This window comes from Physeter macrocephalus, chromosome 18 (assembly GCF_002837175.3).
Source record: "Physeter macrocephalus isolate SW-GA chromosome 18, ASM283717v5, whole genome shotgun sequence".
Classification (NCBI taxonomy): domain Eukaryota; kingdom Metazoa; phylum Chordata; class Mammalia; order Artiodactyla; family Physeteridae; genus Physeter; species Physeter macrocephalus.
Window position 1 is genome coordinate 80,168,280 of NC_041231.1, and position 26,722 is coordinate 80,195,001.

General features: G+C 35.4%; 1 protein-coding gene across 3 annotated transcripts in view; it reads left to right on the top strand.

Moving 5' to 3' along the window:
- Positions 1-26,722, top strand: part of CD2AP (CD2 associated protein) — a 110,062-nt gene that overhangs the window by 28,961 nt on the left and 54,379 nt on the right. For all 3 annotated transcript variants that reach the window (XM_007127386.4, XM_007127385.4, XM_028478510.2), the window contains exons 2-5: positions 1,158-1,318; positions 14,343-14,496; positions 21,574-21,674; positions 25,439-25,559. In XM_007127386.4, coding sequence (XP_007127448.1) covers positions 1,158-1,318; positions 14,343-14,496; positions 21,574-21,674; positions 25,439-25,559 — 537 coding nt within the window. The remainder of the gene's footprint in view (positions 1-1,157; positions 1,319-14,342; positions 14,497-21,573; positions 21,675-25,438; positions 25,560-26,722) is intronic.

Consider the following 26,722-nt stretch of genomic DNA (forward strand, 5'->3'; position numbering starts at 1 on the left):
AGAAGCCTCATTTGTACAAGTACAGGGCCTCCATATACCTGAACAAAATCAAGGTTCAGTGAGAAAGGAAGAAGGAAGAGGGAGCCAGTGTGGGAATGGCTGTTGGTTTGGCAGCCAACAGTGCCTGCCCATACTCCCTTTCCTTTTTTTGGTTGTAGTGTGTGTGTGTGTGTGTGTGTGTGTGTGTGTGTGTGTGAGTGTGTGAGAGTGTTCTTTTTTTCTTATCATTTTTATAGGAGGAAGAAAAGATGAATGGAGGTGTGGCTAGTTAAAATGTTAATGCTATGTGTATATGATGTCCTATAACCTAAAATCTTACACTTAAAAGAGGTGAAATGGATCCTTAAGAGTCTTCATTTCAGGGTGTATTCATTTTCTACTGTTCTGTGAAAAATATTGCCACAAACTTAGCAACTTAAAACAATATACATTTATTATCTCACAGTTTTTGTGATTCACCAGTCTGGGCATGGCTGAGTCCTTCGCAAGGCTGCAGTCAGTGTATTGATCAGGGCTGGGTTCTCAACTGGGGAAGGATCTGCTTCCAAGCTCACATGGTTGTTGGCATCATTCAGTTCCCTGTGGGCTGTTGGAATGAGGGCCTCAGTTTTTTGCTGGCTGTCAGCCAGAGACCTCCTCAGTTGCTTGCATGCAGCCCTCTCCATAGGTCAGCTCAATAAAGCATCTTGCATCTTCAGAGCCAGCAAGTGACAGAGTTTCCTAGCAAGGTGGACGTTACAATCTTATGTAATCACATACAAATCCATCATCTTTGTCATATTCTGTTGGTTAGAAGTCAGTCATAGGTCATGTCCACACTTAAGGAGAGAGAATTACATAAGGACATGAATATCAAGAGATGGGGATCATGGGAACCACCTTAGAGTTTGTCACAAAGGATCTCTAGCTGACTGGAAAAATAAGTGACGATGTAAATTACACGTTGTGTTGAGGTTTCTGCTTAAAACTGGTACTGTGCATTATACTCAGGCAATCAAGAAATTTGCTGATGTAGCCAAATATTTAAAACTGAGGTAAGCTTTGATGGTACCTTTGTAATATTAATTATCATTGCTAAACAGTTTCCTTAGTTTTAAGTTTATTAACATGGTTAATAGTATTTCATGAATTAAGCTTTAGATGTTTCTTTTTTTTAGTTGACTATATTGTGGAGTATGACTATGATGCTGTACATGATGATGAGTTAACTATTCGAGTCGGGGAAATCATCAGGAACGTGAGAAAACTACAGGAGGAAGGATGGCTAGAAGGAGAACTAAATGGGAGAAGAGGAATGTTTCCTGATAATTTTGTTAAGGTAAGCATTCTCAGTTAAATTCCTAGTTGTTGCTTCACAGGATTCAATCATTCATTCATTTATCTATCTATCTATCTATTTATTTATTTATGGCTGTGTTGGGTCGTTGGGTCTTCGTTGCTGCGCACGGGCTTTCTCTAGTTGCGGCAAGTGGGGGCTACTCTTTGTTGCGGCGCGTGGGCTTCTCATTGCGGTGGCTTCTCTTGTTGGGAAGCACGGGCTCTAGGCGCATGGGCTTCAGTAGTTGTGGCATGTGGGCTCAGTAGTTGTGGCTCGTGGGCTCCAGAGTGCAGGCTCAGTAGTTGTGGCGCACGGGCTTAATTGCCCTGCAGCATGTGGGATCTTCCTGGACCAGGGCTCAAACCCACGTCCCCTGCATTGGCAGGCGGATTCTTAACCACTGCGCCACCAGGGCAGTCCCAGGATTCAGTCTTAAAGAAATATATGATATATGTTTTTTAAACTAAAATGTTTTAGATAAATTTCTAGTCTGCAGAATTAAAAAAAACTAGAGACCCAAGTACCACTGTAATGAATGTCATTGTTACTTGGTGTCCTGGTGGATACCAAAACTATGTGCGTGTGTGTGTGTATCCGACTACCTGTCTACCTATCGTTTGGGTAGCACTTTATAATTTACAAAGAGTTTTGCTGTGTACATTCTCATTTAAGCCTACAAATCTTGTGAAGTAAGTGGGGCAGATGATAACCCCATTTTAAATCATGTGTGCCTTGTAGATTGAGAGGTTGAACTGTTTAGCCAGTGTTGGATAGCTAATAAAACAGAATCTGAACTGATAATTGAGAGAGTTGCCTCTTTACTCAAGTCTTATTGTATCTTGTTGCTTTTCCAGCCCCTTTGAGAATCTTAGATCCTACTTTTAAGTTTGAACATTGCAGCAGTTATCTTTCATAGTAACAGATACTCTTCAACTACCACCAAACATTCCTTTTTTAGTAAATATTCTAGTCACCTCTGCCAGAAAACAATCACGATTCTTAAATCTATTACAGACTAATAAAGTTCTCAGTAGGTTAGAGGAGAAAAAAAAAAAGTAAAGGATATCTGTGTGTTTACACTTCATTTGTGATTGTCTTATTTTCTATATTAGTTTTCGTCACTCAGCCACATCCCTTTTCTCATTAATTGTGACTGTGAGTTCTTCGGGGAAGGCTAGAGTGTATCTCTCATTTGTTGTCCAACTTGCAGAGTAGTTGTTAGAATATCTGTGCAATGTGGGTGTTTAGTAAATATTTGTTCCCTCAGTATGTTTGTGTTTATTTCAGTTGTGGTTTTACCTTTAAGTAGGAACACACATACTTTATTCTGTTAATTGGATTTAAAGAAGGTGAACTAACTACATTTTACCTAATTCCATTTTACCTCTCGAAACAACTGAGAAAAGCTGTAGTAGGGAATTGAACTCTTGTTTATTTTTTATTTTATAAATTGACTTCTTTCTTGTAGTCTAAAATGGAGTGTAATGCAGATGCCATCGAAGTTGGAGTAGAATAACTGCATTTTAAACACAGTCAAGTTCAGTTTTGCCTTAGCTGGTAGAATGATGTAGGGCAAATCACTTAATTTCTCTGTTTTCTTCCCTTTAAAATGGTCTGTTGTTGGTCTGTATATAGTAAACCATAACATTGGCCTCTCATCTCTCTCTCTCTCTCTCTCTCTCTCTCTTTTGTTTTAAAGGAAGATGACTTTTCAAAGAAAATATATTGAAGTAATAGAACAGTGGTTAAAAAAAGTTCAGCAAAAGTGTTAATATAGTTCTCTTAATTGTGTGCTGATGCAGTCCCTCTGCTGATATGTAGTCCCAGTAGTGGAGATGACCTATCATGGGACTCCATTTTAAAATATATTTTACTTCCCTGTTACAGTACAGCTAATACTAGATTGAGTTTAATGAACTGCCTGCTAGTAGAGGATGCTGTTTGAGTATACTGGGAAATGGAGGGAAGCTTAATCTGGGATTAAAATTAACCACAGGGTGGATTAGAGTTGGAGACATCAATATGAACTCATGTTTAGTTTAAAATATAAACAGATACATACAGAAATAATTTTATATGTGTGTGTTTATACTTTGGTTAGTACACACACATATATGTATCTCAGTTCTTTCACTGAGGGCCTAGAAGCAGTGACACACCAGTACCAGTGAGTATACCCAGTGCCCAGATCTTGGTTTCAAAATATCATTCTCCAATAAAAGGAAGGAAGCAGGGCTCCTGGGAGGAGTGGCTGATTCTATGGAGGGAACAAGGTATTCACAAGATGAGCCTGGAGCATCTAGTAGTGTCAGAAGTAAGGACGAGCTCAAAAAAAAACAAAATGATGGGCCCATGTCACAGCAGCATAGGAGCCAACCTGAATGAGCTTCCAGTGTCCAGAGCGGGAACAGTTTGAGCGACAAAATAACCTTGTATTTGAAGAATAAATATACATGCGCTTAAATAAATAAATGCTGATATAAATAGATTGTTGAGTAAATAAATAAATTGGAGAGAAAGGATAAACCTTACAGAATTATTCCGAGTAATATTTGTAGATACTACCCCACCCCCAAGCATCCTTCAGGTGTGGGCTGGACTAAAGAATAGATGGAAGAGAAAAATAGTAACTTTACAATGGCAAATATTGCCTTAACCAGTCTATTTTCAGTGTCCCTTTGCAATGTTAGTTCATCTTTATTTGATTTAGAAAATATTTTATAAAGAATGTAGAACAAGGATCCATGAACTTAATGTAAGAATGTTATCGTTTTGTTATTTTTGCTTGAGTGTTACTTTATAATGAAGAGATAGAACATTACAGGTAAAATTGAGATCTTTGTTACCCCCATCTCATTTTCCTCTCTCCCAACCACCTGTATTCTGAAGTTGTATGTATCCTTCTAATACATAGTTTTATATATATTTATCTGTGTGTAAACAAATAATGTTTTGTGTGATTTAAACATTTACATAATTACTATGTCAGATTGCAACTTTTTAAATACTTAACGTGAGATTATGATGTGGATACATAACATAGTCACTTCTTCTAAAATGTGTTTTATAATGCTAGTTAGCTCGTAAGTGGTTGGTAAATAGAGGAACAATGTCAGGACAATGGGAAAGTTGTATTTGTTTATTTTCTAGACAAGATGAGCTGTGATAAAGAGTGTAGAGTTTTAATTTCAGCAAGAAAGGGATAGGCGCTCAACTTGGCTACTTGCATACTTGCATAGACAGGAATTCTTTTGGCTCTTAAAACCTTTTTTTTTTTTTTTAAATTGATCATCTGTACCTGGATATTTTCCTCAAAGTTACACAGTCCTAGCATGATAGTACTTTAAACTTCTGGTGCTTACCTCTGCTTCTATCTGCATTATCTTAGTATCCACAAACCAGCATTTCTGTTTTATTGTTTTTAGGCATTTTTAATAACTCCTGAGGAATCCATTCATCAGAACTCCTTGGGTAATCTTAAGTTATTGCTCGTCTTCTGCGATTCCAATTATTATTATTTATTCATTTATTTTCATTTTTAATGTTTGGTTCCCAAAGTTGCATAGGTTTAGAGTAGTCTATCCCAAATTCTACTTTTTGCATAATTATTGGTATTTTTAGTATTTGATTTAGAAATTTTCACATAATCAGTGGTATTTTAGTGTGTGTGTGTGTGTGTGTGTGTGTGTGTGTGTGTGTGTTTTCCAAAACTTCAGGTGTTTAGGAATAGACATATAGTGCACATATAGTAGAAATTCCTTTAGCACTAGTTTTTTAATAGCCATATAGTATTCCATTCTATGTTTTACCATATTTTATGGTATATTTAGCTATTTTCTAATTTGTAGTTATTAAAAACAGTGCTGCAGTGAACATACTTTTGTAGGTTATGTGCATAGCTGAGAATTGGCTGCATCCTTGTGTATGCCCATATTCAGCTGTACTAGATATTGTCAGGTTTCTCACTAAATAAATATGCCAGTTTAAACTCCTACCAGTAGAGAGTATCTTTCTTTAATGTTCTCGTTTGATACCATCAAATTTTCTTTTTTATTCCGTATTCTGTATCTATATAATGTCCAGAATTTAAACAGTGCTTAGTGGGAGAAGTAGGGAAAAGTATATCTATTCCATCTTTCCACAAGATAATCTAGGTGGTGATGCATTTTAATAGAGATTGCAATGTACTTTTTTTAAAAAAATAAATTTATTTATTTTATTTATTTATTTTTGGCTGCGTTGGGTCTTCGTTGCTGCACGCAGGCTTTCTCTAGTTGTGGCGAGCAAGGGCTTTCTTCGTTGCGATGTGCAGGCTTCTCACTGCAGTGCTTCTCTTGTTGTGGAGCATGGGTTCTAGGCATGCGGGCTACAGTAGTTGTGGCTCTCAGGCTCTAGAGAGCAGGCTCAGTAGTTGTGGTGCATGGGCTTAGTTGCTCCACGGCATGTGGGATCTTCCCGGACCAGGGCTCGAACCCATGTCCCCTGCATTGGCAGGCGGGTTCTTAACCACTGCACCACCAGGGAAGCCCGTAATGCACGTTTTTAACAGTCTAAAAACTCACAGTAAAGAAGTTTCTCCTTTTAGAAGTGGTGTAGGAATAGCTGTTTTTTCTTAAGCTGTGGTTATAAAGCTGCTGTTCAGAAAAATGTAATATTAGTTACCTTTAACACAAGAATGGCTCAGTGTTCAGTAAAAAGGTAATACGCATATTTGATACCCTTTATTTTCTTTTAAGTTATGCCTTGCTTCTGAAGATTAAAATAACCATGAAAGTAGCTGACAGTGCAGTTGACTAGTTGTAGGCATTTAATAAATGTTAGTGGAATCTTCACTGATGAGTGTCGTATGTGGTAAAGGACATAGTCTGATCCACCTGAGAGTGAGTCAGAGGAGTTTGGGGAGGAGAATGGGAGGAACGTTAACTATTGAAGGTACATTTGATAGTTTTACAACTATTGAAGCACAGGGAGTATGGAGAAAGCAAGAGAAATACCAGTGAAATTGGATATAAAAGAGGTTATTAAAAGGAATATTTTTATTAGTTGTACTTGAAGAGTATTAGCAGGACAGTATTTGTGGTAGGGGATGCTAATGTTCGAGCTTTGTATTTATTTATTTTTTATTTATTTATTTTTGGCTGTGTTGCGTCTTCGTTGCTGCGTGCAGGCCGTCTCTAGTTGCGGCGAGCGGGGGCTACTCTTCATTGCGGTGCATGGGCTCCTCATTGTGGTGGCTTCTCTTGTTGCAGAGCATGGGCTCTAGGCACAGGGGCTTCAGTAGTTGCAGCATGCGGGCTCAGTAGTTGTGGCTTGCAGGCTGTAGAGCACAGGCTCAGTAGTTGTGGTGCATGGGCTTAGTTATTCTGCGGCATGTGGGGTCTTCCTGGACCAGGGCTCAAACCTGTGTACCCTGCATTGGCAGGCAGATTCTTAACCACTGTGCCACCAGGGAAGCCCAATGTTTGAGCTTTGAAGCAGCTTTTTTATGAGCTTTATACTGATTCTGGAGGTGCTACAGGTTATTATATGATCTGTTATTGTTACAGTGTTTTTACGTTAGTGCTTTAAAAAATAAGTGAGTATGTTTACAGAAGATGTCTCAGGTGCTGGTAAGTGAATTGCTGTTCCTTATATTTTAAAATTTAAAGTGGAATTTTGGTCCCTTTTGAAGAGTTCTCAGAGCTTGATAATGTGTTTTAGGCTTTTTGATATAATAAGGAACAAGGAAACAAAAGTTATTCACACTTAATCTGATAAGTGAATAAAAATCATTTGTTGTTTTTTCTTTGTTTTGACTTAAATTTCTAGCAATTTTTTTACTCGTTTAGAAAAAAAAGATTTAAATCATTGCACCTTCTTTTCTCTTAAATATTATACAGTTTGACAGCTTATCCTGTATTCAAAAATGTTTGTTTTCATTTTATTTCTAGATTTCATAGCTTAAATGGTTAAGTAGACATTAAATCTTTAAACTTATTTAACATCTTTTTAAAAGGCACTTTTAAAGAAAACTTAAGTAGTAATATGGGGAATAAGATGATGATGAGATGGCTACTTTGGAAGGGTCTCAGTGATTCTTTTTTGCTCGTTTTTTAACTATCACATTCTGATTAGTTTTAAAATCTTATTCCACTATCTCCGTAGAAAGAATATTATTTGAATGGAGGAAATGACAATTTGATTTTATGTGACCTTTAGTTTTTAAAATTCCTTACTTTATGAAAACTGTTAGTTTGCTTAGATAAACCTCAGTGATGTTTTCAAGTATTAGGAGATGTATTGGTGACTCTAGTAGAACAGTTCAGGAAGCTAGCTTTGTATCAGAAGAATGTTTGGTGCTTGATTTACTCTCATTAATTGGAAACACATTAGAGGAGAAAGAACTCTTGTTGATACCAGAATACTAAATGGAAGATAACTTATTGGGAATTACAACAAAAACAATATATGAAACGTCAAAGTTGTCTATAGTTATTTGTGATACATCTTAGTACCTTTTTTGTTACATACTGTCAGACATTAACTGTACACACTGATTAACAGCAATTCGTTCTGAGGTTTGGGTTATTTTTGATAATATTTTGAATCCCATGTAGACTATAGTGATTGAGTTAGAGAAATAGTTCAATATAGGTAATTCTAGAAAAGACATGTAAGGATTTAGATTTAGTGTGTACTCATACAACTAACACCTTTCTCTAAATGACCTAGGACAATTTGTGGGTGCATCAAATTCTTTATTAAAAAAAAATCAGTGAAGTAATACAGGTTGAAACACAATTCAAACAGTATAGAAGGTATCTACTGTGAAAAGTACATTTCTTTCCTATAACTCTTTCCTAACTGCCTTCCACTTTTAGGGATTTGGTAGATATTTTAAAGACTGTTTTCTATAGAAAATGTTTTAAACTGAATTATTTGTACCCCCTCCTCCCTTTACATCCTGTTTTTCATACCACAAATTTAAATTCGAGGCATTATTATATACATCATGTTAATGTTTACCTTGGACTTAACTGGAAAGTTAAATTTTAATTTTTGCCCTTAAAGAGTTAATAAATTTCTTTCTGCTAAGATATTTTAAGTTGTAGAAATAATTTAAACCGGGAAAGCTTGAGTGTCAGAAACTAGTCTTCTGGGATATCTCCTGGTTTTGCTTTGTGGATCAGTACTCATTACCTGCTTGTCAGTGTCATCTGTGACCTCAAGGAGTCTAGCAGCTTTGAGAGAAGGGTCTCCATGTAGGCCTGATGTCTTTTGAGTCATAGATACTCTAGCCCTCATTCCCTGCAGTTCTTATCCTAAAACTCTTTCATCCTAGGCCTGAAAGCTCAAATAACATTCTTGAATTACCAAAACTAGTATGAAAAGTATGACCATCATAAACTTTGGGGGCATTTTCAGTCCACTTCAGTAAGTGTTGTGTGTCTGAAAGAATATGGTTAAGAGAAGGGTTCTTTATTTAGTGTTTTCCCCACTCTACTTCACTTGGCTCTCATTAACATTCTTGTGACAGAAAATGGAAAGGAGTAGGATGCCATTGACAATGAATGTGCATAACTCCCCCCCTCCTTTCCTATTTTTGCCTTTTCCAAATTGGGGAGGGGCTGCTGAAATAGGGAGGCCCTTTGTTAAAATTAGAGAGACAGCAATTATGTGGAGAATAGCATATTTGAGGGAGAGAAAAAGTTGAGAAACTTGCAAAATAGCCCTGGTATATTATATCTGTCATTGTTTTCCTTGCTAATTTTGATATGTTGGCACTCAGAAGGTACATATTGATTTCATATTATGGAGATTTTCTACTGTTGGTCATTTTTCTTTAGACTTAAGGGGTTTTTGTGGATATCGATTTAATTTAATTGTAATAAAAATGAATATTAATGACTCAAGGTAGTTCCTCTGGATCATACCTTATATACTATCACTTATATTCCGAAAAACAAAATGAAAATTTTAGGAATGAGGTAAACCACTTCGTTATGTTGGAAACCTAATTTTTCAATCGTGGGTCTAATATTGACTCAGTCAAAGCTAAAACAGTGGACATGTATCAAATAAATATTTAATCCTGCTTATTTTTCTTTTCTTTAGTAATATCACTCTTCCATATCTTCTGATTTATGCTTCTGTAAAGTGGAAGCACTAGTTTTATATAACACTTCTGGAAATCCTGAATGTTAAATTAAAAATAAGTGTAGTCCCCCCACCACCCATCCATGGTTTTGCTTTCCAAAGCCTCAGTTACCCACAGTCAACTGTGGCCCAAAAATATTAAAACAGAAAATTCCAGAAATAAACAATTCATAAGTTTTAAATTGTGTGCCCTTCTGCCTAGGATGTGAATCATCCCTTTGTCCAGCATATCCTACCCATCACTTAGTAGTAGCCCTCTTGATTATCAGATCAACTGTCACAGTATTGCAGTGCTTACATTCAGGTAACCCTTATTTTACTTAATAATGGCCCCAAAGCATAAGAGTAGTGATGCTGACCTTTCAGATATGTGAACGGAAGCCGTAAAGTGCTTCCTTTAAGTGAAAAGATGAAAGCTTAATAAGGGAAGAAAAAAAAGTCATGTGCTGAGGTTGCTAAGATCTATGGTAAGAATGAATCTTCTATCTGTGAAATTGTGAAGAAGAAAAAAGGAATTCATACTAGTTTTGCTGTCTCACCTCAAACTGGAAGAGTTATAGTCACGGTGTGTGATAGATGCTTAGTTAAGATGGAAAAGGCATTATATTTGTAAGATTTTTCGAAAGAGAGACAGAAATGACATTCACATAACTTTTATTAGAGTATATTGTTATAATTAATTGTTCTATTTTATTATCAGTTGTTAATCTCTTACTGTGTCTAATTTATAAATTAAACTTTATCTTAGGTATGTATATATAGGAAAAACCATAGTATATGTAAGACTCAGTACTGTCTGCATTTCCAGGCATCCACTGGGGGTCTTGGGACCCTGTGGATAAGGAGGGACTACTGTATTCCTCAGATTTTAATTAATATAAGCAGGACTGTACCTCTGTTTAGGGATTTGGTGGTTAAGAAATCTGTCTATTCCATTTGAGAAGTAAAAGGAAGCTCTTGCCATCTAATCTGGTTTTTATTATTCTTTGTGACCTTTGCTTCTATGTTATAGAGAGTAATTGCTTTCTATTTTCATAGAGAGTAATTGCTTTCTATTTTCAGATCATGGTTATGTCCTGGCCATGATCAGATAACCAAATTGTAAAATAGATATATTTCAGCATGAAGGAGTGGTCTGTGAATCTTGTTGATTAACCTTTTATCTGTTTTTGGTTAGTGTAATCAGAATTAAGTATATTTGATTACCTTAGTAGACGGAGAGTAACTATATCTTCTCCAACCTTTTTAAAGCTACCCCTCATTTGCTTATATTTCTCGTCTTTTCCTTTAATTTGCTACTTCATACTCCTTATCCTACTTTCTTATCCTTGTGAAACCAAGCAAATCAATATAGTACATTCCTATCTATATGGAGATTATCCACATTGTATTTTTTTCTTGGCCAATTTTGTATTGACATTACGTGTAGGAGGCTTCCCTCATTTGTAGAATGAGATTTAGTTTTTTTGAGTTTGCTTTCTCAATACATGATACTTTCTCAAGTGAAGACACCTCTTTTACTGCATCTCCTGGAGTCATTTTCAAAGTCAGTAAAGGAAGCAAAGTTTGTAGGAAAGAGATGCTATAATGTTAATATGTATTTTATTTACTGGCTGATTTGGTAAAAGGAAACAAAGGGCAGAAGAAAGAAGAAACACTGGAAGCCTTACTAACACTTCATAGGTACTCAATATAATTGCTATTGAAGATGATAACCAAAGAGTAATTTGGAGGTACTATGTATTCAGGAATGAGGGAAGAGAATAGGTTGATGAGACAGAGAGAGAGAGAGAAAGAGAGGGAGTTCGTGTGTGTGTGTGTGTGTGTGTGTGTGTGCGTGTGCGTGTGCGTGTGTGTGTGTATCTGGTGGTAGTAGATTGTAGCAGGGAGAGGTTCCAGAGTCAGCGGGGGTGGAGCCTAAAGCAGACTTTACCTTATTTGTAATTTTGCTTAGAGCTGAAAGTCGCTTGATACTTTTGATAACATCTGAGTTGGCACTATGTATTTGGAAGCCTGTAAACCTGAGTTTTCCCTATTCAGTGTAGACTGTATGTATTTTTATTTTGTTTTCCTTCCCTTTTTGTGTTTTTTGTCCTCAGAAGATTTATTATACCTAATATTCATGGATTTGATTTTGTCTCAGTGAATATTGAAGGTCCTCAAAATGTTTCTAGATCTTGAGCAATATGTTGTAAATTAATATTTTTAGAAGCGGGAGACATTGTCATTGTCTTACTATATCATACTTGTTTATGTGGTTAATTTTTCTTAAAAGATAACACAAATATCTAGTTATTTAGCTAGCGAACAGGATAGAACCAAGATTTATACCCAGGTCATCTTGTCTCCTGAACCTGTCTGCTGTCTCACATTTGGTCAGATTGGAATTCTTTTCCTAGAGGAATAAGATTTGAATTCCAAGCCAAGTTCTTGGTCTCCTATACCAACAATAGCTTTCAGCTTTTTTAGTTTTTATTTTATCTTTTTAAAATGTAGGTAGCCCAATAGTGGGATTGCTGGGCCGTATGGTAGTTCTATTTTTAGTTTTTTAAGGAACCTCCATACTGTTCTGCATGGTGGCTGTATCACTTTACATTCCCACCAATAGTGCAAGAGGGCATATACCATGAGAAAACCATAATTCAAAAAGAGTCAAGTACCACAATGTTCATTGCAGCTCTATTTACAATAGCCAGGACATGGAAGCAACCTAAGTGTCCATCGACAGATGAATGGATAAAGAAGATGTGACACATATATACAATGGAATATTACTCAGCCATAAAAAGAAACGGAATTGAGTCATTTGTAGTGAGGTGGATGGACCTAGAGTCTGTCATCAGAGTGAAGTAAGTCAGAAAGAGAAAAACAAATACTGTATGCTAACACATATATATGGAATCTAAAAGAAAAAATAGATAGCTAGTGGAAAGCAGCCACATAGCACAGGGAGATCAGCTCCATGCTTTGTGACCACCTAGAGGGGTGGGATAGGGAGGGTGGGAGACACAAGAGGGAAGGGATTTGGGGATATATGTGTACATATAGCTGATTCACTTTGCCGTACGGCAGAAACTAACACAACATTGTAAAGCAATTATACTCCAATAAAGATGTTAAAAATAAATAAATAAATAAAATGTAGGTGGCTCATGAGCTGTTCAGAAGAATCCAAAATGAATATTCCTTGGCATGTTGAGGTTGTAACTACCAGTTTTTACATAGATTTCATATTTTCATTAGATTGAAAAATATTTAGTGCAGTCTGAAAACCGTGAGGTTTTCATGTGGTGTGTCATGTATTAATAGCAAATTGAAGTGTTTTTCCTTAAGTACATCGCCAATAAAAATGAAGCAGTCACTATAGTGTGAAATGTTTTGTATGTCTTCTATGATTTGTACTTTAATAACTTTCAGAATTTTTCACCAACTTAACAGTTTTCCCAAAATGGAAAACTTTTTTTCTGTTTGCAAAATGATATGCCTTATTAAAAAGCACAAACAAAGCAAGCATCAAACACTTCTGAACAGTATAAAGAAGTCAAAGTAATCTGAAATCCTACCAGCTAGAGAGTAACAACTAGTTAACATTGCAGTAGACATAAACACCTGGAGATACAGATTCTTTGTTAACTTTATATGTGAAAAATACCTCCTGGTTAGTGATTTGCTTTATTTTCAATGGTTACTTTTAATGAACAGAAACTGTTAATTTGAATATCAAATGTGTGAAGTAGGAATCCAGTTTCATTCCCTACTCCCTAAATGTGGAGCATTATAAGCACCATGTGTTTTAAGATTCAGTTTTTTCCCCTCACTTTTTTCCTGTTTTAAATCAAGTTTGTCTGTTTATGGACTCTTTATTTTGTTCCATTATCATTATGTCTGTTTTATGCCAGTACACACTAACTTATAGTATCATATAGTTTTTCTTTATATCTTGGTTAAAAAAAAAGTCCCCTCACTTTCTTTTCACTGAAGTATTTTGGCTGTTCTTGGTCTTTTGTTCTTCTCTACAAATTTAGAACCAGTTTATTTAATTGCTTTCCCATATTTGTGATATATTTATTCAGTTGCATTGCATCATTGCATCAGTTTTAGGGGAAAATGCTATCTTTATGATAATGAGTTTTCAATCACTGAACATGGCATGACTTCTCTTTCATATGTCTTCTTTTATGTCTTCCAATAAAACTTCATACTTCTTTTCATGAAGATTCACCTATCTTCTGTTAGACCTATGACTTAGGGTTTATCAAACTACAGCCCATGGGCCAAATCTAAACACCACCTGTTTTTATAGTGTCCATGAGCTGAGAATGCTAGCTAAGAATTATACAAATAGTTGGAAAAATTCGAATGAAGAACAGTATTTAATGACATGTGAAAAATTATATGAAATTGAAATTTTAGTGTTCATAATAAATTTCTGTTGGAGCATAGCTCTGTTCATTCATTTAAGTATATGACTGCTTTTGCACTACAAATGGCAGAGTTCATTGTTGCAACAGAGATTGTATGGCTTGCAAATCCTAAAATATTTTACTGTCTAGCCCATTATAGAAAAAGTTTGCCCACCCTGACTTAGAATTATTGTTTGTCTTATTGTTTGTTTATGATTGCAGGGTTTCTTTGTGTGTTGGGATAGAGGTGGTGTTTCAGCCTCACTTTCTTTACCTCTATCTCTAGTTCTGATAAGACTTAAACTCCTAATAAGTCATTGTTACCAAAGTGTGTTATATTCTTTAGATGTGTGTGGGCATAGAAAAAGGTTGAAAACTGTTGATGTTTTATGTAATAATCACTATACCTGGTTTTGGTATTTTACATTTGAGAATTTAATAAAATACAACTTAATTTGCCTATTTGCTGATTTCTCCTTTTGTAGGAAATTAAGAGAGAGACAGAATCCAAGGATGACAATTTGCCCATCAAACGGGAAAGGCAAGGGAATGTAGCAAGTCTTGTACAACGAATAAGCACCTACGGACTTCTAGCCGGAGGAATTCAGCCACATCCACAAACCAAAAACATTAAGAAGAGTATGTAAATAATTTTTTTCCTGTTTATTTAAATCAAAATAGAATGTTGTTTTATAACAGCCCATAAGTTATAGTAAGAAAAATTAGCTCAACCTTTTGTAGCAGACTACAAAAACTTCCTGCTTATTCTCATGTTACTAGTTATTGGCCCATGTATTCAGTCTTCATCTGGTAATCCAGCATGAGCTGCTGACAGCCATCTGTAGGGATTGTAAATTAAGATATAAGGCATTGTTTTCTTATTAGTCTTACACACTCTATTAAATAGTTAACACTTTGCCTTAAATTTAATACCATTTATTTAATGGGATGCTAAAATGTCTGCTTATCCTTAAGCAGTATAGATGCAAGCATTTGATAAAACTTTTTCTTTAGTGGTTAGCAATCTGAACATGTACATTCAGTTTTCCAAGGTGGCTGGCCCAGCAGAGTGCTTTTTAAGTATTCAGTGTAAATATGTTAAGAGAACAGTTTAACATAGAGAGAGAGCACCATGTTTAAAATCAGACATGAGTTTGAGTCTGTCTTACAACCTTAGATCACTTAAACTCTTGAGTTTTATTTTACTGCTGGTGAGAAAGTTATAAGAAAAAGACTGGTAATATTGCTGTTCTCAAAAACTTAGTCTTGGAAAGACTGTTACTCAAAAAAGCATTAAATATATACAAAGAAGTACTACATTTATGGAAGCAGATAGTGTTTTAACATAGTAAACCTGAAGCCCCTTAAGAGACTGAATACTGACTACTATGTTCAGTTTGATTTAATAAGTTATAAATGAGTATTTAACCACATTTATCTTCGATCAGTGTCTTTGATGTTGTGGTACCTTGTGCTTGATGTTGGTACTAAAATGCCTTATGTACCAAGTAGTCTATAATATAAAGAAACTTTGTTCACATACATTTCACAAATGTAAGACTTTATGATTTTTATAGTCTCCTCCTATCTCAACCTGTTACTTTCTATGCTGCTGTCTATGAATTTGGGGAAACGTCCACTTTCTGGGTTATATCACCCTTTGATTATTTTCATAAAATGAAAACAGATTTTCGTAAAAAACAGGTTCCATGACACTGAGACAGACCAATAAAGGGTTATACATGTTCTTTGCTTCCCAGTAAATGCAAAGTACAAACAATATTTAGATATTACCCATACTGCTTTCAGCCTACTGCCTGAAGGTGGACAGTTTACTAGTTCTACTTGTCCTCAACTCTAACTCTGTTTGGAGATTGGGGGATAGATAACAGAGTATTTCTACATCCTACAGGTGAATCTCTATATAGAATTTCTATGCACAAGGAGAATTTTAGACCCACAAAAGGGTTATTTATGACCTCTGTTGTAAAACTTATTTACTACTTTCTTTAGCTTTACTGAGCTATAAAGGGGCAAATTTCATCTTAAGTAGAGGCTGGACAAAGGATGTCAAGGTTATTTTGTCTCCTAATGGGAAAGGACTCTAAATTTTACCTTCCTTGAGAACCCTGGTCGTAATTCATTTTCCTGTAAGAAGGAGAAACCATTATATAGTTGGTGCCAGGAGGCTTAGGCTTTTTCCTAAGGATCCTCCATAATTTGTTTTTAAGTACATGTGCTGCAAAGACTAAATTGGTCATTTGGTGCTAGCTAACATTTAAAACAGGATGCAGGTTGTTTTTGCTTTCAGATTATTTTTCCAGGAAAAGCAGCTAATGTTTTTTTTTTTTTTAATCAGAGTTTTTTTTTTTTTTTGTTACTGTTAGTTTGAATCATATCCTTAATTTATGGAATAGATCAGTTATTCAAAAGCCATTCATTGTAATGTTAAATAGTAGTATATACCCTTTTAATCAATACCATTAATATTTAAAAAAAAAACCAAACCATTTTAAAGGTTGGTAATGATAAAGCCTGCATTGTGAAGGTTCACTTCAAATCTTTGTGTGCCAAGACAGGTGAAGCTGCATGTGTGTTGAATTTTGTCTAAGCAACTAAAAGGAGAAGTTCAAATAGATAGTCTGATAGATATCTGGAAACTGGAATTGTTAGCTATTTTTCTCTAGTCTCCAAAGCCAAAAAGTGTTGGCCTTTTTGCAAAGTCTAGTCACAAAACCATTGAAACTTTTGCGTGTAAGTAAGTTAAGCATGATATCTTCTTTAGTAAGACAGGTATTTTCTAGAGTGAGCACAGAAAATTTTCCAGGGTAAAGTTGATTGCAATAAGTTGCTAAAGTTACAGAAAAGAACCAATTTACACTTCTCATAGCAAAAACATGTACAAATGACATTACTGCTGAGACCCTTATAAAATCAGGCACAAAGATAATGGTGTAGTTTACTTGCACTAAAGAAATGACATCTTTCAGCATCACAATTCTATATAACATACAGTGTGGAATATTAGTAGATATTTCACTTTACATTTGGAAAAAAATTGATGCCAGATATGAATCTACTCAAGGCATGTGTGAGGGAAGACATCAGTGCTTGTAACTTTGTATTCCTTATTAGTGGGAACTCATGCTACAGAAGTGATTTTTCATCTAGTTAATAATTATTTTGAATGTAAAAGATACATTTAGATTGATACTGATAGATCACTAGTAGTTATACAGAAATAAATGATACATGAAAAATTAGTTGACTAAAATGCTAATCTACACAGTGTTTCATTCTCAGAGAACGATTGGTAGCATGCCTCCCAATTTTGAGTCATTTTTGAAGACGATAATGAAAGTTCTGAATATCATCAAAATATGGTCACTGACTATACATCTTTACAGCATACATTAAAAAAAGGGGGGGCATATTATTTCAGGCTCTGCTCTTTGACATTAAAATATTCTGACTTATAAGGGGAAATGACTCACTCAAATGACTCCTCCCCAGCTATGGCCTCTCAAATGAATGGGGTAGGGTGTTTTGATTTGTATTTTATTTTGAAAAACTTAAAATCTTACAGAAAAGTTGAAATAATAATTGTACACTAAACATGGTATATTCTTCACCTAAGCTTGCTGTTAACATTTCGTTATATTGGCTTTATCTCTACATACATGTATAAATACATTTTTAAACTAAATCAGTTGAAAGTATGTTGTAGACATGATACTTCATCCCTAAGCACATGAGTTTTTTTTTATTCGTGACGGTGACGATAATGTTTTCTAAGATTTTGATTATCTTAAGTGGTATATCTCAGCAGTATAGCTAGAATCTTGAATAGCTTGAATTTTTCACTTAATGCCCTAAGTAATATGATTTTTTTATTGCTGAGGATAAGAAAAAATTTTTAAAGAAGATTCAACCATGTAGCACATGGCTCAGTCTTAATGTTTCTTAACTCTTGATGATTATCTTTGCTTACTGGAGAACAAAATTGATAAAAAAATTTTTTTTTATTAGAAAATTTTAAATGCTATAATAAAATCTGAAGGTATACTTTCCAGAACCAAATGGAACCAAAAATGGGTCAGAAATCTTTTTGTTGCTATCTCTGAAATTTTAGCATTCAACCTCCCAGCTTCTGAGTGTGGTATGCTTTTTATTTTAGCATTTGCTGGAAAAATTAAAACAATATTCTTCAATAAGAAATAGTTCCACAATTTAAGAACTCTGTTTGATCTGAATATTTAGATCTATTTTTTAGAAGCATGAAATACTTGCCATTTTTGATGACCTACATTTGAAAATACAGGATTTTCTGATTTAGTAGAAACAACAAGGAAGGTCACTTTAGTGTGTAATTTCACACAATTTGGTTTTGTTTTTCAAAAAACATAAAATATTTCTAAAAGGTTTTTCTGAAGTTATTGGACATTTATGTGTTGAATACCATAATACCTGTGGGTATGAAGACCATAAGAGCAATGTTAGTGTGGACAGTCAAATCTGCCAAACAAAGCTGGGTGTGGATAATGATTCAAAACTCACAGTTTAACAGAGGAAAACATCAAGTTACTGTAACACAGGGGTGATAGTAATGATTATACCTCATAGGGTTTTAAAGGTATTAACATGTTAAGTAAATATTATAAGAAGTGCTCAATAAATGTTTGTAATTATTATTACAGTTTTTTATACTATTAAGAACCATACTAGAGATATATATATAATGTGCAGTTAAGATTCGAATGAAAGGGCAATTCTATACTGGAGTCATTGAACAAGGTGTATTTAAGCTCTTCTTTAGGTAGGACATATCATTTACGTAAAGACTGGGAAGTATGGCATTCTATTCTAGTTAGAATTACAGCCCTTGGAAGACCCATGGAGATAAGTAAGTCCATGGTATTTTCAAGGAGTAAGGATCCATCATGACTAGAGTGCATGAGCTTTGTTAAAGCACTCTAATCTGTAAAGGAGACGACAGCCTGATACAGTGGGAAGATAAAAGGCTTAGGAGTCAGAAGTGGGTGTCTTCTAGTTTTGCCTCTTTCTTGCAGTCTTGGACAATCACTGCTGAGTTCCTGTTTCTCATTGGTAAAATGATAATGTATAACAAGTTTTTATGACCTTTTGTGTGGGAGATGTTTGTGAAGGACTTGAAGTGGTACTGGTACATAAAAGACGAAAATATGTCCCTGTCTTTGTTGTACTTTCTCTATCCTCTTCCTTGTTAATGGCTTTATTTATAAAATACTGATTAAAAAAAAAACTTTATCATTAATTTCTTTGTAGATCCGAAAAGCTATATGGAGGTTACTTAAGAAAATACTCGTTATAGTTATTTTAAAAAATTGAATTTCGTGTATCCTTTTATTGACAATTCTACTCTTACATGCATTTTCTTTTCTGCTTAGTAAAGGTTCTGATACATTTTAGAAATTCAGTAAATATTTATTGACCAATATGTATGGGTAGACATTGTATGTGCCATTTGAAATGTGAAGAATCTCCAAATTCCTTTAATTGTGCTGCCAGTTAATAGATAAGTTTAATATAGGCACTCACCTTAACTTATGAGTGAACCATATACAAATATGGAATCATGATAACTTTTTTTTTAAATAAATGACTCACATTTTGTAGCAATAGTAGGGGCTGTTTACATGTTTTTATCCATGTGGATTTTCCTTTGAAAAATGAAAAATTCTTTTGCAGATAATTTTGCACATTATTTTGGAAGAAGACACTCTGGAGAATTATGCTAGTGTGAAAGGAAAAACAACAAAAACAAAGCTTTTGATTAAACTATAACTAGGTTTTAAATGGATAAGAGCATTGATAGGACACGACTGTTGGGACTGCCCCCAAGATCTTTATTCTTTTTATACATCAGAAAGCACAGGTGCCCAAGTTTGTGTATGTCCCAGGTATAAACTGCCACCTAAATGAGAGGTAAACTCTGTTGTCAACTGTTGTGTCCCGTGAGCAGGCGTGGATCACCCTCTGGCTCTCAGTTTCCTCATCTGTAAAATAAGACGTTCGGCTCCTTGTGGGGCCTCACCTGGCCTCAGGGGCCCAGAGCGCTGCTGGGCAGGGTCAGGCCGCTGTCCTCTGGTGGGAGGACGCAGCATCCAGCCTGGACAGCTGCCAGGAGCACATCCTTGCTGCTGCCGTGACTCCTGTGGGTTAACTGGTAGGTGTCCAATTGGCACATGAAGTGTACGGGGAGTGATTTTCCTTTTTCTTGGCTACATAGGGCAGGCTCTTCGGGAAGTGTGAAGTTCTGGTGTCTTTGCTGTCAAAGGTTCTGATTCTGCAAAGCTCTTTTAATGTCCTCATCCGGTGTCCATTTCTGTAGATACAGCTTTTGCTTTCACTGGGGGGGGGGGGGGGGGGCGCGGGCTTTGGCTCGGTGGCCAGGCCTCCTGAGCTGCACTGGCTTTCCCTGAGATTGTTGGCCACCTGCAGTGTGTGCTCAGTTGTATTGTCTCTCTCGTAAAACATAGCACATAATAATAGCAAGCAAAAGAGTTGCACAAATGTGTGTTGCCCACGTACAAATGGTGGGGGACCTGCTCTCAGAGAAGATATAGTATTGATTCTCTCGTGTGGTTCACTAACAGCTTAAATGAAAGTATTGGGTACAGAGGAGGGTACATGTTTAAATTTCAATTTCTTTTTTCAGACATTTACATTTACTGTTATTTGAAGTTCTGAATAGCATTTTGTAAGACATAGGACACTGGCTTGTGAAATGTAAACAATTACGAATTACTTTTTTTGTTCTGTACTATTAATATGTACTGATTTCACGTTTTGGGGAAATTTCTGAAATGCATGGTAAAAGTACTTTCGTCTCTATGCTTCTAAAATTGCTCACATACTTAGTAAATTTTGGTGTGAATGTCTTTTGCAGCATATCAATAAAATTTCAGTGTTTTCACAGAAAAAAAATATAACTAGGTTGCTCAAAGCTAATTGATATATATGCTTGGGGGCGGGAGGGCTAATTAATACTCTTTCTTCACTTTAAATCATTTAAAAAGATACTCATACTCATTAAAAAGAATCATTACATTTTTTAAAGGCCTACATTTCCTAAACGTTACTTGTCTGAATAAATAAAGCTTGTTTGAAAAACTAAAGTAAAATTATTTTTACCTTCACCTGAGTTTGATTTTTATGTCAGAAAATAGAGCTTAAAGAAGATAAAATACATTTTAGATTTGTGCATTTTGTCTTTTTTTTGTGTGTGTGTGACACAGCTACTCTTAAATTAGTGCATTTAAAGTATCCGTAGCTTTGATCAGGAAGTAGTCTGAAAATCACTGGCTTGGAGGACTTGACTGTGATAAATTTGTTGTGCCAACAATGTCTTTTATTGTCTCTGTTTCCAGTCTCAAAATTAGCAGTGGATATTTTACTTTTGTATAATCAGTGGGATCAGATACATAAATAGATTTCACTGCTGGGAGCCCACCTTATTTGTAGTTGGTGTGAATTTATTTTAGGATGAAGAGATGGTAGCGTGGGGACAAGGTGGAAAGCCAGCCAGAGTAGATTGTGGTTAGCTGTTGAGAGTGCTTCCACGTACTGTTTTTATTCATACATGCAAATCCTATGACGATAAGAATAGTATGTAAATAGAGGTGCTACTGTTTGTTTTCATGATTTTTCTTAATTTTTTTATGTTACCTCCTTTAGAGACCAAGAAGCGTCAGTGTAAAGTTCTCTTTGAATACATTCCACAAAATGAGGATGAATTGGAGCTGAAAGTGGGAGATACTATTGATATTAGTGAAGAGGTAAGGCAAAAACATGTTTTAGAGATAAAGCAGCAATTGGAATTGATGCTCTGGGGATTAGAAAAATGCTTTGTAAGAATATTAATTTGTTAAATTTATTTTTCCAGTTTCTTTTTTTTTTTAATTTTAAGATACAGACTTTAAAATTGATCTTTAATGACTTAAAGTAAGGCTGTCTTATCTGTAGAAATAAAGCTTTATTCTCCTTGCTATGCCTATATTTGTGTACTGAATTCTATCTGTTGACTTTAAGAATAAAATAAGCTTTTTTTTAGCTAAAATTAGTATAATCTAAGTAGCTAAGAATATAAACCTTTTGATTCTTAATTCACTTTAGGTACAAGCCATAAAAATAGAAGGATTTTTACCTTTTGCATACTTTGGTATACGAAAGCAGAATGTTTTAAAAAGCTTTGTCTTGGGCTTCCCTGCTGGCGCAGTGGTTGAGAGTCTGCCTGCCAATGCAGGGGACACGGGTTCGTGCCCTGGTCCGGGAAGATCCCACATGCCACAGAGCGGCTGGGCCCGTGAGCCATGGCCGCTGAGCCTGCGCGTCTGGAGCCTGTGCTCCGCAACGGGAGAGGCCACAACAGTGAGAGCCCCGCGTACCGGGAAAAAAAAAAAAAGCTTTGTGTTGTTTGAATTATCACATCCAAATATGAACCCAAGGGCTTCCCTGGTGGCGCAGTGGTTAAGAATCTGCCTGCTAATGCAGGGGACACGGGTTCGAGCCGCGGAGCAACTAGGCCCGTGAGCCACAACTACTGAGCCTGCGCGTCTGAAGAGAGGCCGTGATAGTTGAGAGGCCCGCGCACCGTGATGAAGAGTGGCCCCCGCTTGCCACAACTAGAGAAAGCCCTCGCACAGAAACAAAGACCCAACACAGCCAAAAATAAATAAATAAATAAATAAATTTAAAGACAGAAATCTATAAACAAAATTTTAAAAAAATATATTAACCCAAAAGCACTTTCTCTCATCTTAATATTTTAGAATGAGATTTTAAAATATTTTTAAAAATAACTTTTCATATCTCTGCTTTTACCATTAAAGAAATATTAAAGTTTTATTTAGCAGCTAAAGATGCCATTTTCAAAGTATATATATATATTTTTTTCTTTTCTTTTTTTTTTTTTTTTTTGTGGTACGCGGGCCTCTCACTGCTGTGGCCTCTCCCGTTGGGGAGCGCAGTCCCCTGCATCGGCAGGCGGACTCTCAACCACTGCGCCACCAGGGAATACCCAAAGTACATGTTTTGATATCATGTATTGCCACTGAGATTGATCTTGTGTGCTAATATGTAATTTATCACTTGCTATGTTAAACTCCAATGTGTTTAGACAAAAGGCAGTTCTGGTTTATTTCTACCAGGTGGCAATAATAATAGTGTTTATCGAGCTTATATTATGTCTGAAGCACCATTCTAAGTGTTTCACACTTATTATTTCCTTTAAGTTTCTAAACAACCTAAGGAGTTAGGAATTTTTACCCCTGTTTTACAAACAAGAGATTGAATTACAGAGATAAGTGATTGGCTTATCTACTGTTGCTGCATGACACGCCATTCCAGATTTTGTGGCAAAGAACAACTGTTTCATTAGGTTTGTTAGTTGTGTGGGTCCAGCATTCAGATAGGGCACAGAGGGATGGTTTGTCTCTGTTCTGTGATGTCTGGGGGCCTCAACTGGAAATGTTCAAAGTTGGGTACTAGTAGAATCATAGGAAGGCTCCTTCACTGACATGTCTAGTGTCTAGAAGCCTCAAAGACCAGGACTCCCTATGGAAAGCCATTATGTAGCCTCTCCATTTGGCTTGGCTTTCTCACTGTATTGGGCTCTCAGGTGTCTCAGGATAGTAGGACTTATTACATGGCAGTTCAGGGCTCTAAGTGTAAGCATTTCAGTGAACACAGTGATAGCCTTTTATAATCCAACCTTGGAAGTGATAGTATCACTTTCACCACATTCTGTTGGTTACAAGAAAGTCATAAGCCAGCAAGATTGAAGGGGGTGGGGACAAAGCCTGCCACTTAATCGGTGGAAGGATTGTCAAGATTATGTGTAGATGAGCACGTGGGTTAGGTGATCGTGTTTCAGGTATTTTTGCACAAGTTCATATGCCTGGCGTGCAGAGCACCAGAATTGAACCCACACAATTGGTTTTTGAGTCGGTGTTCTTTACCACTGTACTACCCTGCCTTTTAAGAATTCCTTAATTAATAGGAATTTCATAGAGTTATTTACCCTAACTACCCAATTGCTGTCAATTTGGGATTCCAGGTGTAGTTAACATTTGATTATGTTCTCTTTGTTGTACCTGTTCCAGTTTGGTCTATGTATTTCCATCACACCTGGTTTGAAGAACTCTCAATCCTTTGGTGCCTCCTTAAGTCGCTAAAAATTCTAAACTCTTCATATTTACTGCCTTATATGTCTCTCTTAAATACCATGTATTTTAGGCACCTCGTATTTCATCTATATATTCCATTAATAAGTCCTTTATTTTTATGGTACCACATTTTTCACATGCTTTGTGTCTGGTAAACTCCCATTTAGCCTTAACTGTCCAGCTCTTTTATCATTTCCTTTTAGGGGAGCGTTTTTTGATTCGTATATGCCTTTCCTTTGTGCTCCTACAGCATTTTGTTCACACTTTTTTATAACACCTCTCACATTGTATGTTTGTTTTCTTCTTTAGATTGTTTTATTCAAGGACAGAGATTTCTCATGTGCAAATTTGAATATTTTCCTATCAGTTAACACCATGACTTGTACATAGTACCTGTTGGATGAATAACATATTAAAGTTTCCTTTGTAACTGTGATGAGATGAAAAAATTTTTTTAAATATTTTAAACAGAAAAAAGAGCTTTTTCTAGCTATGATATTGCATGTACTGCTGTCAAGTGAGTTTTGATAGTAAATAGTTTACTCTTTAAAAAATTATTTTTACTTATTAAGACCTCTTAGCATCCTTAGAAGAAATTCTACATTTTTAAACAGTTATTAATATTATTAAATAACTTCATAACTTATTATTATTAAATAATAATAAGCCTCATTATTTGTGAATGTAAACATTTTTCTAAGGAGTTTGGTTCCTGAGAATATTTCTGGTTGGGGTTGGGAGGGAGTGTTCAGTAGAGCCTGGCATCTGGACTTTTAAAAAATAAGTGATTCTTTTTCATACTTGGGTTAAGACTCACTATTCAAGTAACATAGATAAATTACTTATTAATTTTTTGTGCCATTTAGGAAGTTATATTCTTATATTCATAAAACTTTTTCCAAATCAGAAATTTCCAAATAATTTCCAAATAATTTCCAAATAAATTTCCAAATTTCCAAATTTCCAGAAATTTTAAATAATGTATGTCATAACTACAGACAGAGGCTCCATAGTGTTTAAAACAGTGACATTCCAGAAGAGAGCTATCTCCTTGTTGCTGTTAATACATTATTCTTGGTTATCTGATAAATTTCATGAAAATTACTTGCTTCATAGATTACAGTTGATCATAAATTCTCATTGTTGTGTTGCTAAGTGCTATTGATATATGACTAATCCCATATATGATTAATCCAATCCACACAGATTTAATCTACTCAAAATATATTTTTTCCCTTGTGTTTTCTTGTAGATTTAAAGGGATTATTTTGCATCACTAACTTTGTGCTCATTCACTTCTATAGCTCAGTTTTTCTGTGGGGGAAGTGAAAACTTAAGAGAAATTTTTATTATCTTTGAGTTGTGAACTCTTTCAGGTAGAAGAAGGATGGTGGAGTGGAACCCTGAACAACAAGTTGGGACTGTTTCCCTCAAATTTTGTGAAAGAATTAGAGGTAACAGATGATGGTGAAACTCATGAAGCCCAGGATGATTCAGGTAGAATATTTTAAAAATTTGAATAGATTTAAATAAACTTTATATTTGATCTAGTGTTTATTTTGTATTTTTTAAAACTCTAGTCTTACTTTTGAACTAAGAGTTTTATTTTATCTACCTTAAAAAAGCACTTTATGACAGGGACTTAAAGTGAATATTTGCCTAAATATCTAGGCAAATAATTTACTATTTTTCCTTCCAATGTCTGCTTCAACCTGAAGTAAACGTATAGTACCCGTATTATGAAATACTACTACTTATGTTATCTGATTTCTTTCCACTTAAGACCTACTTATATACAATTTTGTCCAGAGTTTGCAAATGGCTGAACTACTTTAGAAATAGTAGAAGTTTAAAAAAAATCTTCCTTTGGTTGTTTTCTATATTCACATAATAGATTTTGTTTTCCATATGCAGCCAGAATGTCATTTAATTATTTTATTATCTCTGTCATTTAGAGACTCACCTATAAATTAATCTTAAATTTGTTCACTATTCAAAAGTACAATTGAAAAAGATTTTATCCCAAAGCTAGATTTAATTTTTTTTATGTCTGTGAATTGCTATGGGATTTAGGAGAATTTTTTTTTTTTAAGAGAAACTAAATTCATAAGTGGTAGTGTAGGGATAAGGAGATCTTTTTCTTTATGGAAAAGTATGTGTAATGAGAATGTTCAGGGTTTTGTGCTTGCATTAACTAATATTATTTGGCAGTTTTATAATGGTTAGATAGATTCAGATATTGAGGTGTAGACATACAACCTTAAGGTTGCCAGTATCGCCGTTTTTTTCAAAGACAAGTGTAATGTCAAGATATGAAGACTATTGTTTTAGTCTATTAGGGCGGCTATAACAAAACACCACAGACTGGGTAGCATAAACAACAGAAATTTATTTCTCACAGTTCTGGAGGCTGGGAAGTCCAAGATCAAGGCGAGCCAGCATAGTTGAGTTCTAATGAGGCCCTCTTCCTGGTGCATGGTTGGTGACTTCTCACTTTGTCCTCACAGGGTGGAAGAGCCGCTTTTGTAAGGCACTAATCCCATTCCTGAGGGTTCTACCCTCATGACCTAATCACCTCTCAAAAGCCCCACCACCTCTCTCTCTCTTTTTTTTTTTTTTTTTTTTTTGCGGACGCCAGGCCTCTCACTGCTGTGGCCTCT